Source organism: Aotus nancymaae, unplaced genomic scaffold (assembly GCF_030222135.1).
Source record: "Aotus nancymaae isolate 86718 unplaced genomic scaffold, 86718_ANA_hifiasm-v0.15.2.pri h1tg000049l, whole genome shotgun sequence".
NCBI lineage: Eukaryota > Metazoa > Chordata > Mammalia > Primates > Aotidae > Aotus > Aotus nancymaae.
In genome coordinates this window covers 4,551,665-4,564,313 of record NW_026988463.1, presented here as the reverse complement: position 1 = coordinate 4,564,313, position 12,649 = coordinate 4,551,665, and the positions used below count along the sequence as shown (strand labels likewise).

General features: G+C 58.9%; 1 protein-coding gene across 1 annotated transcript; it reads left to right on the top strand.

The window, feature by feature from the left end:
• Positions 1-292: 292 nt before the first annotated feature.
• Positions 293-5,996, top strand: UBALD1 (UBA like domain containing 1). The gene is made up of 3 exons (XM_064362409.1): positions 293-503; positions 4,316-4,378; positions 4,884-5,996. The coding sequence occupies exons 1-3, from the start codon at positions 384-386 to the stop codon at positions 5,232-5,234; spliced, it is 534 nt and encodes a 177-aa protein (XP_064218479.1). The 5' UTR covers positions 293-383; the 3' UTR covers positions 5,235-5,996.
• Positions 5,997-12,649: the final 6,653 nt, after the last annotated feature.

Below are 12,649 nucleotides of genomic sequence, written 5' to 3'. Positions count from 1 at the left end.
CACAGACGGGGCCCCGCCTGCGGAGCCCCATCTGTGCTAGAGCAGGGGCGCGGGTGCCACTGAGAGCAACGAGGGCGACGTGGACACACCCGGCTCGGGTCACGGCGTGGGCATCCGCACAGCGGGCGCTCGGGGCTCAGACACGCCCATTCCCGGGCTTCGAGTCCCCTGGGGCGCCGGCCTCGCTCCGCCGGGGCGCCTGGCGCGGCGCGGGGACTACATCTCCCAGCATGCCGCGGCGCCGGCGGAGCGAGGCGAGGCGCGGTGAGTCAGAGCCGCACAGTAAATATTTGTATTAGCCGGAGCCGGCTCGCTAATGGTGGACGCGTGAGGCGGAGGCGCGGGCGGCGGAGGGAGGCCGGAGCGGGCAGCGCGGCGGCGCCATGTCCGTGAACATGGACGAGCTCAAGCACCAGGTCATGATCAACCAGTTCGTGCTGACGGCGGGCTGCGCGGCCGACCAGGCGAAGCAGCTGCTGCAGGCGGCCCACTGGCAGTTCGAGGTGCGCGGCGCCGGGGCCGGGCGGGGGCCGGGCGGGGGCCGGGGCTGGGGCCGCGGGCGGAATGTGTCCCGCGTGGCCGCGGGGGCGGGGGCGGGGGCGGGCAGCGTGGACGCGTGCCGGCTGTGCGCTCCGGTCCGGGCTGCGGACCTGACCCGCTCTCCCGACGGCGCCGCCCGGCGTCCGGGCACCGAGGGCTCCCGGCGGGCAGAGGTCGGAACCGGGCTATGGGTCGGCGATACGTCGCCCCCGCGGGGCCCCTAGTCCCCCAGGATCGAGACGGAGACCCCCCTACCCCTTTTGTCCGGGTAACGGCCGAGGGCGGGGCTGTGCTTCAGTGCGGACCGACAGTCGGGCTGGCGGCCGGAAGGAGGACGCCCCAGGCCTCGGCCGAGCTGGGCCGGAGGGCGGAGCCGCTCCGGACGAGTGGTCCGAGGGTCCGCGTGCCTGGTAGGCAGCCGTCGGCGTGCGCACACGTCCATGTGCATTTGTGTTTACGCACGCACCGCGGCACGGCGTTGGCCGGGTACCGGGGAGGTGGCGGACCTGCTGGCACGTTAGCTGGCGCGCGTGTGAACGCGCAGCCCACCGGTGCGTTTGGTGTGTGATCAGTGCGTACACATGTGGCGGGTGTGCAGATGCAGCCCCTGCCCGGCACGATGTTATGTGTGTACACGGCGTGGAGTTTTTGGGTGGCATGTCGGAGCCCAACACTACAGCATAGGGATGAGCATGTACCCCCTCCAGAGGTGTGCCTGGGGACTCCATGCTCGCGTCCAGGTGCTCTCCAGAGGCTGGCAGGGGTATCTGTGCCTTTGCCGGTGCACTGGGGAGGATGTACACAATTCACCAGCTTTCAGGCCAGCTGGGTAGGAGGTGAGGTTGCCCCAGTCTGGCACCCACTCCCCCGGGCCTCCCTTAACACCCAGGGTAGTAGTGCTCTTGGCTTCTGCTGCCCAGAGGCTACTTGGCCTTCCCTAATTCACCGACCCCAGGATTAACCCCATGGTAGTATCTGGGGATGAGGCCAGAGACCCATAAGCTGTGCCCCTTACGGGCAGGGTCACGGCCTAAGCCATCGTACCATCCGTGCCCAACTGTGGACTGGAAACCTGGTTTCTCCATGAGGAGCCGTGCCAGGGCCTGCAGGAGGTACCAGGAGCTAGAGGACTCTGGGGCTCCACCTCCTGGGGACTGGATGGGGATCAGAATGTCCCAAGCTTGGGACAGTCTGGGAAGGCAGTGGCCATCCCACCCAGATGACTCCATCCCTCCCTCCTTGCCCACTTCCCTCCTACCAGAGGTCTTGGGGGCTACTGACCGTTTGTGGTGTTCACTCTGGGATGTGGGAGGCTGCTCTGTCCTTCTGGCCTCAGTTTCCACATCTGTATGTTGTGGGGGGAGCTGTGAGTCAGCCTCTGATGGCCAGCTCACTGCCCCCTGTTCCCTGAGGCAGCCCCACCCAGAGGAAGCTCCCTGCTGCCCCCCTCTCCTCCACAGCTCACATCAGCGCTGTTTGTGTCAAGCGTTGGATGTAGCAAAACTTGCAAAACCACATTCATGGCAGTCCCACATCTGCATGCAGGGTTCCCTTCCTGCCTGGGGCTGGGCAGGCAGGTGTCTGGTGGGAGGCGGGCCCTGTCTACAGGACTCAGCCCAACCCTCAGAGCCTGGCACCCAGCAGCCACCCAAGCCACTTGAGCCACTTCTGTCAGCAGCAGGGTTAACTGAAAACTCTCACATGTGCAGCCCCCCACCCCGTGCATTTGGTGTGTGATCAGGGCACCAAACTGTTCCCAGGAGGGGAAAAACTGTTCCCAAGAGGGGCAGGAGCCCCTGGTGGTTCCCAGTGACCCCATGGTGGGAGCCCTGTGCCCTCCACCCCTGAGTCTCAGTTGGGCCATCTATAAAGTGGAAGCTGCCAGGGAGACTGGAGGAAGGTGACAAGACTTCAGGCCTTGGAATGGGGGTGAGTGAGGGGCTTATGTGGCCACCCCATCCCCCTCCACGCTCCACCCGCATCCACCAGGCAGTGTTTCTGGGTCACTTTCGCTGCAATTCAGGTGCTAATGGGGGCAGGAGGCTGCAGGGGGAGGGGCCTGTGTCTAGCAGGGCAGATGTTTCTCAGTGGAGAATATACACAGAGGCCTGCAGAGGGGGTTCCAGTTGGGATTTGCACAGCGAGCCTGGCCTTTGGGACACAGCCGCCGCTGACCGAGGGTCTTGGGATCTGGGAAGGTGCTTAAAGACCAGCCCCCATGCCTCAGCTCCCACACCACCCCTGTTTGGGGACACCCAGGTAGGATGTCTCCTGCAGGAAATTTCCCAGATTATTTTAAAAAGATTTTTAAAAACATAGCAGCTCCCCTACCCCCATCCCCCTAACTGAGGACAGATCCCGGGAACAGTCTGGAGTTCTGAGTGTGCCGGGTCTAGGAGGGCCAGAAAGTCAAGCTGGCATTGGGGGAGTGGGCCTGAGGGGTGGCAGTGGGGGCACCTCAGCTGCTTGAAGCTCCAAGTTTGGGCCTGGAACTTGGCAGGGCCCCGAGGACCCCTCACACACTTGCGGGGCTCCCTCACCGGCCCTTGTGCAAGAGCAGCCTCAGTTCTCTGGGACAGGCCTCCCCACCCCTGCCGGGCCCCAGCCAGGACGTAGCAAATTCCAGCGCCTCCCTCTGGGGCTCCTCAGCTCCCAGTCACCAAGGACCTCTGAAGCCTGCCGAACTGACACACACAGGAAAGGGCTCCGGGCTCGCTCTGTCTCCCTCCCCCACCTGCCCTGGCTGTTCCTGAGCACTCCCTTCTCTGTCTCCTGCTGACCAGCTGACCCTCAGCAAGTCACTTCCTACCTTCATTTCCCTGCCTGTGCGGTGAATGATGACAATCCATGCTCCTGCTGGGAGGGAGAACTGCTGGGTGCCCGCACCATGCTCAGTGTGGCATGTGGCCCCACTGTGGAGCATTGTGTGCCTAGCATGGTGAAAGCCAAGAGCGAGTAGCTGGGGAGCTGTGCCGGGAGCTGTTGTGAACCCATGGTGGCTTCGTTCCTAGGGCTGTCTTTCTGCTGCACCACCTGGGTGCTGTTCTGAGGGAGGCTCGGTGGGTGAGCGAGTGAGCCTAAAGCCCAGGCTTGTCTACTTGGCGCCAGGCCCTGCCTGCTGGAATCTGGTGATCTTAGGAGATCACTGTTGCAAGAAAGGGGACCCTGGAAGCCACTTAGTCCAGCCTTTTTGTGGTACAGATGGAGAAAGCAAGGCCCAAACAGTGGCCCCTTGATCAGCCAGAAGCAGAGCTGGGTAGGGCAGCAGGGGTTCCCACCTGCCAGGCTCAGACTCCTGCAAGATGCCCCAGCTTCAAAGATGAGGAAACCGAGGCTTAGAGAAGAGTAGAGACTTGCTACCTGTCATGGTGGTGACAGCGGGCTAGAATTTCCTGAAACAGGATGGTGGTGGGGGTTCTGGTTGGGCTACTTGGGGCCGTGCTGCCTTTATCCCAGGATGGGGTGAGGGTACTGCCCGCCCTCCCCCAGTCATGTTGCGGAGGGGGCTCTGCAGGTCTTAGGCACTGAGGCAGGTGGCGAGCAGCAGGGGAAAGGCGGGCACCCGAACTGCCCATGGTGTTCCGTGGCTCTTCCTTGGACAGCAGTGAGGGTTGGAGGTGACAGGCAAGCCACTGGGCCTCAGCACCGAAACTTGCCCCTCCCACTCACTGGTCCAGCCAGGGTCATCCCTAGCCTCAGAGGAGCGGGGGAACAGGGGCAGCGCGGCAGGGCCGGCAGGGGCCTGGAGGGTGAGCAGGCACTTCTCTTCCTGCAGACAGCCCTCAGCGCCTTTTTCCAGGAGACCAACATCCCCTACAGCCACCACCACCACCAGATGGTAAGTGTCCCCAGAGCCCCTAGTTCTGGGTTGGGTGGAAGGAGGCCAAGCTAGTTCCTTGCATAAGCAGCCTCTGGCCCACGTATGTGAGGGCACTGGTGGAGGCAGGGGCTTGACCTCTTTGGAGATGGGTGGCTTTGTGGGTCCTGCATTTAATCTTGCCTGTGCCAGTTCCCTGTGAGACCTGTGGGGCGCTGGCCTCTGGGTCATTGAAGGTCCTCATCCTACAGCACCTTCAATGCTGTGGCCGGGGGAAGGAGGCGGGCTGGGAAAGCCTTATGGCCCCAGGCATTGGGCTGCCCAGAGTGAGTACAGGTGGGTTCATCTCTGGGTTTCTCTGGGAGCCCCTGAGTGGCAGCCCCTGGGCAACAGACCAGCTGGGGCAGCTGGGGAAGGGACGCAGAGCCTTCTGAGAATGGGGAAGCCACTCATCTCCCCTTGGGAGGCAGTGGGGGCCCCACCAGGAAGGGGTGCTCACTCCATCTCTCCTCTCTTCCCCCTACAGATGTGTACTCCTGCCAACACCCCCGCCACACCCCCCAACTTCCCCGACGCTCTCACCATGTTCTCCCGTCTCAAGGCCTCCGAGAGTTTCCACAGCGGTGGCAGCGGCAGCCCAATGGCTGCGACAGCCACGTCGCCCCCACCGCACTTCCCCCATGCCGCCACGGGCAGCTTCTCGGCCCCCAGCTGGCCCACGGCCGCCTCGCCCCCGGGGGGCCCACAGCACCACCAGCCACAGCCACCTCTGTGGACTCCAGCACCCCCTTCTCCGGCTTCAGACTGGCCACCCCTGGCCCCCCAACAGGCCACCTCGGAACCCAGGGCCCACCCTGCCATGGAGGCAGAGAGATAAGGGAGGCCCCTCCCCCCTCCCGGAGCCCAGGACCCCGTGGGGCGGGGGAGAGGACGTCTCCGCGGGCCCCCTTCACCCCTTTTATGTCTGCACCCCTTGGTCCCTGGAGCCCTGGAGGGGAAAGCACGGACTCTAGCCAGGCAGGGACATGTCTGGTGCCAGAACACGCAGCTGCCCACACGCAAGGTCATGGCCGGCACATGGAGTGGTTCAGAGCAGCCTGGGTGCCTGGCGGACAGAACTTCAGAGACCACGCGGCCTTCCTTCGAAGATGAACCTGCCCCACCTGGCCCAGGGATACCGCAGAGGACCACCCTGGCGGAGACATCACTGATCCCTGGCTTGGAGCTCCTCGGGGGCCGGCAGGCCTCGACCCCCACCCTAGGGAATGCAGAGCCTCTCCGCATGTGTGCGCGTGGCCGTGTCTGTGTATTTCTACATGTGTCGCTCTTCAGAAGCAACTTAGTTCCCGGGGCAGCTGGACTTTGCATGTTAGAGTGAGCCCCCAGCCCTCTGCCCGCTGCCCCCAGCCCTCTGCCCGCTGCCCCCTCCCCAGGGCCCTGCCTCCTGCCCCATCCCCTCATCAGCCAGCGTTGCTGTTCCTTGCAGAGAAAAGGATTGTGGGAAACTCCAGGACTCTTCCCACCGCCTCCCAGCGCCTGCCTGCTGGGGCCGCCTGCATGCCTCCCCCTGCACCTGGGGGTACCCGCATCCACTTCCTTTCCCCCTTTTAACAAAAGAGAAGAACAAATTCCAAACCACTGCCAGGCTCTGTGGTCTTACCTTGTATATGAGGCTTGCTGCCAGCTAGCTCTAGGGGCTGCTGCCCAGAGGACAGGGCCACCCCCAGCCTCCCTGGCTGCACACTGCTGCCTGTTGCCCTTATCAGCCACAGTGTGCTCTGGAATCTTCCTGTCCACCCAGGGCTTTTCCTGTGAAGTTAGTTCCCAGCCTGGGTCCCCATCCTTCAGCCCACCCCTGCCCCTGCTTGTCTGGACAGATCCTCGCGCCTGATTAGGAGCACATAGGGCTCACACCTGCCTTCTGTCGTCCTGGGTTTCATCTCAACCTTTCTTGGTCATGGCTCCAGTGACTGGGGACAGGCTGGACCCTCTGAGCCAGGCCTCCAGCAGACACTGGGTAGGGCAGGGCCTCTGAGCAGACAGAGCCAGGGAAGCTCGCAATGGCCAGAGGGCAGGGCAGGGGACAAGGACGTGGCAGAGTGCTGCTGGCAAAGGGAGCACAGATGTTGGGTCACTTAGGAGATGGGCAACCCAAGGCTGCCTGGGATAAGCTGGAGCAGCTTTAGGAGAATGTACCCTCAGCCTCACACACCCCCAAGAATGGACCTGGACTTGGGGCAGAAAGGAGACTGGAGCCTCCGCAACACCTCCACGGGGCTCAGCCCAAAGCTACTCACGGGCAACGCTCACTCCCATCTAAGCACCAGCCCCTGGCGGAGCCCTGCCACCTGAGTAGGAGAGCATCTTTCTGAAGATCTTGTGCTCGCCTGGCATCTGATGCTCCCCATTGACCCTTCCTGGCTCCCAGGGATGTGGCTGTGCCTCTCAGGAAGCATGCCTTGGTGCTCTTGCCACACCAGTGCCTGGCTTCATCTCCGCCCAGTTGGAACCTGCAGAGGCTGTGTTGACAGAGCCCGCCTGTGGCGGCCGCTCACTGGCTGCTTGGCACTGGCGACTGACTGCTGCGACCCCCACTCGAGCTGTGCTTGCTTCCCAGGAACGGGTCCACCTGGGAACCTGCCTTTGTAATGGCCTCTTGGAGCTGACAGGATGGAGGGCCCTGGCCAGCCAGCCCCCTGCATCCGCCTGGGGTGCCTGGGTAGCAGGGGAGGGAGAGAACACAGCAGCAGGGGAGGGAAGACATCTCTGGCCTCCTGAGTCTTGCTTTGCAGCTCCTCCATTCTTTGAGATGGAAAAAAAATTCTCAGGAAATTGCCACACCCGCCTTCCAGTGGTGGGAAAATGTTTTGCTGAGAGAAATGTTTTGGGGTAATCTGCAGTGTGGGGTGGAGTACCCTTTGACTCTCCCACCTCTCACATGCTAAGCTGCTGCACATGTCCGCCACACATGAGGCAGTAAAGTCCAGGACTGCACAGTGGGAGGCTTGGGAGTGCTGTTTTTGTTTTTGTTTTTTGAGACGGAAGCTTTCTCAATCGCCCAGGTTGGAGTGAAGTGGCATGATCTCAGCTCACTGCAACCTCTGTCCCCCAGGTTCAAGCAGTTCTGCCTCAGCCTCCTCGGTAGGTGGGACTACAGGCGCCCTCCACCATGCCTGGCTAATTTTTTTCTTTTTTTTTGAAATGGAGTCTCACTCTGTCACCCAGGCTGGAATGCAGTGGCATGATCTCAGTTCAGTGCAACCTCCGACTCCTAGGTTTAAGTTATTCTCCTGCCTCAGCCTCCTAAGTAGCTGGGATTACAGGCGTGCACCACCGTGACTGGCTAATTTTTGTATTTTTAGTAGAGACTGGGTTTCACCATGTTGGCCAGGATGGTCTCGATCTCTTGACCTCATGATACTCCCATCTTGGCCTCCAAAAGTGCTGGGTTTATAGGTGTGAGCCACTGCACCTGGCCTAACTTTTGTATTTTAGCAGAGATGGGGTTTCACCATGTTGGCCAGACTGGTCTCGAACTCTTAAACTTGTGATCCACCTGCCTCGGCCTCCCAAAGTGCTGAGATTACAGGCATGAGCCACCGCACCCAGTGGGGAGTGCCGTTTATTAAACCGTGAGCCCTGGGGTGGCCTGTAGTAGACCACACCCTCACTATTCAAGGCGTGGTCTCGACCCCGGCATCACCCAGGAGCTTATTAGCTGCAACCCAGACTCCCTGAACCAGAATCTGATTCTAACAGAAGCCCCTGGTTCCAAATAGACATCAAAATTTAGGAAGTGACCCTATACAACACCATCACTAAATACCAGGGACACTGTCCCACCACCCCCATTTCTGTTTCTGGGGGCCACTGTGGACTGGGCTTGGGGCTCTCAAGTGGTCACATTAAGGGTGGAAGAGACTTGAGGTTCCTGCAGGGCTGGCTTTTTAAGTGTGGTCACTGTTGACATGGAGGGCTGTCACTGTCCCTGCAGTGGTGCTGAGCAGTATCCCTGAGCGCTCCCCACTGCATCCAGGGGCAGCTCCCTTACTGGGACAATCAGAAGTGTCTGCAGCCAGTGCAAATGTCCCCTATAGGTCGCCATGGCCCCAGTGGAGTGCCTCTGTGCTAGTTCTGTGGTTCTCATACCTGGCTGCACAGCAGGTAAAATAAAACCAGCAAACCACAGGTTCCTGGGCCTCATGGCATCAGACTCTGGGGCAAGGGCCTGACGTATGATCATGGAAGCTCCCCGGGTAGATGATGGTGACTGATCTGTGACTGCACCAAAAAGCACTCAATGGCATGCTTTAGAAAGGTGAATGTTCTGGTGTGTCAATTATACCTCAAAGCTCTTTACTGAAAATAAAACAGCTCCCAGGTTTCTGATGTGCCTGTCTAGCCATGCCCTCCACGTGGTGAGTGGGCATCTGCAGACAATCCCCGGACTTCCAGAGCACAAGGGTCCCCCTGGCTGCTTGTTGAACACCCACGTTCCCGAACACCCACGTTCCCGGCCTCTCCCTTGAGGCAGTTGTTCTGGAGGAGGGTCCCAGAATCTGACTTCTTTGATTTTTAGAGACAGGGTCTTGCTGTATTCACCAGGCTACAGTGCAGTGATGCAATCATAGCTCACTACAGCCTTGAAATCCTGGGCTCAGGTGATCCTCCCACCTCAGCCTCCCAAGTAGCTGGGACTATATACAGGTACACGCCACCCCACCTGGTTAAATTTTTTAAAAAATGCTTTGTAGAGATGTGGTCTTGCTATATTGCCTGGGCTGGTCTTGAACTCCTGGCCACAAAAATTAGCCGGGCATGGTGGCATGTGCCTGTAATCCCAGCTACTCGGGAGGCTAAGGCAGGAGGTCACAGTGAGCTGAGACGGTCCCACTGCACTCCAGCCTGGGTGACAGAGACTCCATCTCAAAAATAATGGAGCCAGTGACAACCTAGTATGTGTTAAAGTGTACACTGACTGAACTAGCACAGCAGACTCATGTTTACAGGCCTTCATCTTGGGCACAGCCTGGGAGCTGCTTAAGTGACACAGGAAAACCCGCCATGCTCCTTGACAGTCCAGCCTCACCAGGACTTGGTCACGACCCTCCTTGCCCAGCAGACTTGAGCTCCAAATGACTTTTGATTATCACCAAAATTTCACTTTTTTTTTTGTTTGTTTGTTTGCCATTTTTAACTAAAGATCTCATTACTGACCAAAATTTCACTCTAAGAAACACCATTTGTGGCCAGGGTAGGGTGGCTCACGGCTGTAATACCAGCACTTTGGGAGGCCAAGGTGGTGGATCACCTGAGGTTGGGAATTTGATACCAGCCTGACCAACATGGAGAAAACCCGTCTCTACTAAAAATACAAAATTAGTCGGGTATGGTGGGGCATGCCTGTGATCCCAGCTACTCGGGAGGCTAAGGCAGGAGAATCGCTTGAACCCGGGAGGAAGAAGTCGTGAGCTGAGATCATGTCACTGAACTCCAGCCTGGGCAACAAGAGTGAAATTCTGTCTCAAAAACAAAACAAAACAAAAAAACATCATTTGCACACATCTATGAGGTGGCTCAAAAGCAAGTGCTTGATGTGTCTGATTCCCAAAACGTCCCTGGCAGCACTGGGGAATGACGGCCCAGCCTTACCAGGTGACAAACAGCAGGCGCACCTTCCAGTCTGTGAGTGGGAGGACACATTATCTTACGGGTTTGCAAACTCACAGTCCCCAGTGTGTGCTGTTTGGCTGGCGTGTCGTGTTTTACTTGTTTTTGTTTTTGTAGAGATGGGGTCTCACCGCGTTGCCCAGGCTGGTCTCGAACTCCTGGGCTCAAGTGATTCACCCACCTTGGCCTCCCAAAGGGTTGGGATTACAGGTATGAGCCACTGGACCTGGCCCATGTTTTACTTTTTAAAAACATATTTGACAACATTTTAAAATCAGGAGGGTTAGGTCAGGCATGGTGGCTCACACCTGTGATCCCAACCCTGTGGGAGGCTGAGGCGGGTGGATCACCTGAGGTCAGGAGTTTGAAGACCAGCCCGACCAACATGGTGAAACCCCATCTCTGCTAAATACAAAAAATTAGCCTGGCATGGTGCTTGCTGGGCACCTGTAATCCCAGCTCCTAGGGAGGCTGAGGCAGCAGAATCACTTGAACCCAGAAGGCAGAGGTTGCAGTGAGCTAAGATAGTGCCATTGCACTCCAGCCTGGGCAACAAGAGCGAGAAAATGAAAAACAAAATAAACAAAATAAAATCAGGAGGGTTTATGGGAAAAGCCTCACTTCTGACTTATCTTGGAAACTGGAAGATTTGGTGCAAATTCCCTTAAGGCCATAACGGGCTGAAATTGACCATGGCACTAGATACACGGCGTGGCCTGCCCTGCCCTGCCAGCCTGCTCCACACCACCAGCCACCATGGACACATGTAAGTCCAACTCCTGCGAGGGAATTGGCTGGAATCCCTGAAGGGGGTCTGTCTTTTCACCATGAGAAGTTTCAGAAGTAAATGCCCTGCCCAGTGGGGTGGGAGGAATGGTGGTAGGCAGAGCTCCCCCTGGAAAGGGCTGTGAAAAGAGACGCTTTGTTCTGTGAGATGCTCTCAGACGAGGGGTACTCACCGGGGGCTGCTGAGTGTCCCCAGGGTCTTTGCAGTGGTCCAGCCAGGGTTCTCTGAGAACACCCTGCGGGCAGCCACAGGGAACCAGGCTGTCTCCGAGGCTGACTGTGGGGGGTGGGTGGGGCTGCTGTAGCCCTGGAGGTCTCTGAGGGGCTTTCACAACAGTCCCCAGCACAGGACAGACAAGTCCTTTGACTCCAGTCTTCCTCCCCGGGTGGGGGAGACCTCCTAGGTTGGCCAGAATGGAGATCTTTTGACACAAGGCTACTTCTAATTCCTGTGTTTGGAAAGTTCTCTGGGTGTTTGAGCCACTGTTCATATTTGGGCAACGGATGTATTTCAACAGCCTTAAAAGAACACAGCTGTTTTTGAGGTGAAGGGCTGCCAAGTTCTTCTGGGGAGGGCAGGAGTTGGGGGCCCCTTCCAGGATGACCAAGGACTTGTCAACGGCACAGCACCAGCACTGGGAAGCCTATTGGCAAAATTCTGCTCTGCTTCTTGGGGGCATCTCTCATCTCCTGGGGAATCGCAAAGCCACGATCCTGATGGAGTCGTTTTGCCCACATCCCAGCGCAGCAAATTGAGGGAGGTCTCTGCCTAGAGCTTGCCCATCCATGGACAGTCAGAGGTCAAGCCAGCCGGGACAGTGGGTACGAGGAGCTGGGGGGCAACACGTGTTGATTCCAGCGTCCCTAAGAAGGGCTGCACACAAGGCCCTTCCGTCTGGTGCCTGAACTTCCACCCTGGGTGGTCCACCTTCGGGTACTCGCAGTGCCTTTTCCATGGCCGACCATCTTGCTTGGAACGCACATGTGCCGGCCTCCGTTGTTTATCCCTTAGTGTTAATGAGTTCACAGTCCTTGAAAGGGGAGAACGTGTTCAGTGACCTTTCACTTGCAGCGGTGGGTTGGGCTGGGCCTGGCAGTACAGGGTGGTCACCACACAGCAGCTCCTCCATTCCAGCAGCACCTCAAGGTGGAACCCTCCCTCCCCCTCCTGCCCACCCCATCCACAGAGCCCGCACCCCCCCCTCCCATCTCCACATGACCAATTCATCTGTCTTCTTGTTTTTTCCGAGACAGGGTATTGAGTGCAGTGGTGCAATCATAGCTCACTGCAGCCTTGACCTCCTGGGCTCAAGTGATCCTCTGGCCTCAGCCTCCCAGCCTCCCAAGCAGCTGGGACCACACGTGTGCACTACCACACACAGCTATTTATTTTTTCATGGAGACTGGGTCTCATTGTTGCCCTGGCTGGTCTGGAACTCCTGGACTCAAGCGATCCTCCAGCCTCTGCCTCCAAAAGGGCTGGCTAATATTACAGCTGTTAGTCACTGTGCTGGACCAAGCCACAGCTGCTGCCCAGGGAGTAGGCACAGCTCCCACCTCACAGCTTCTAAGGCCTGCAGGCCTCACCCCTCTGCACTAGTGTGGGTTGGAGGGATTCTGCCTGCAGCTCCTACCTGGGACCAGGCCAAGGCCAGCCTGTCCCAAAGCCTCCCTCGGCACTGTCTTCTTCCAGGACTGCTCCCCACGGGCCTGCTGTGGGCCTGGGGTCCCCAACTTCCCAAGCCCCTAGGTGGCCTGTGAGAATGCAGAGCTCTGAGAGGCCCCCGGGCCTTGCTCCCCACATGCTGGGCTGCAGAAACCCACTCCAGCCCTGGC

Bases quoted from the DNA above. Each gene is read 5' to 3' on its own strand.
- UBALD1 (XM_064362409.1), top strand. From the start codon at position 384: ATGTCCGTGAACATGGACGAGCTCAAGCACCAGGTCATGATCAACCAG. The intron at 504-4,315 runs GTGCGCGGCGCC...CTCTTCCTGCAG, and splicing joins CGGCCCACTGGCAGTTCGAG to ACAGCCCTCAGCGCCTTTTT. The intron at 4,379-4,883 runs GTAAGTGTCCCC...TTCCCCCTACAG, and splicing joins GCCACCACCACCACCAGATG to ATGTGTACTCCTGCCAACAC.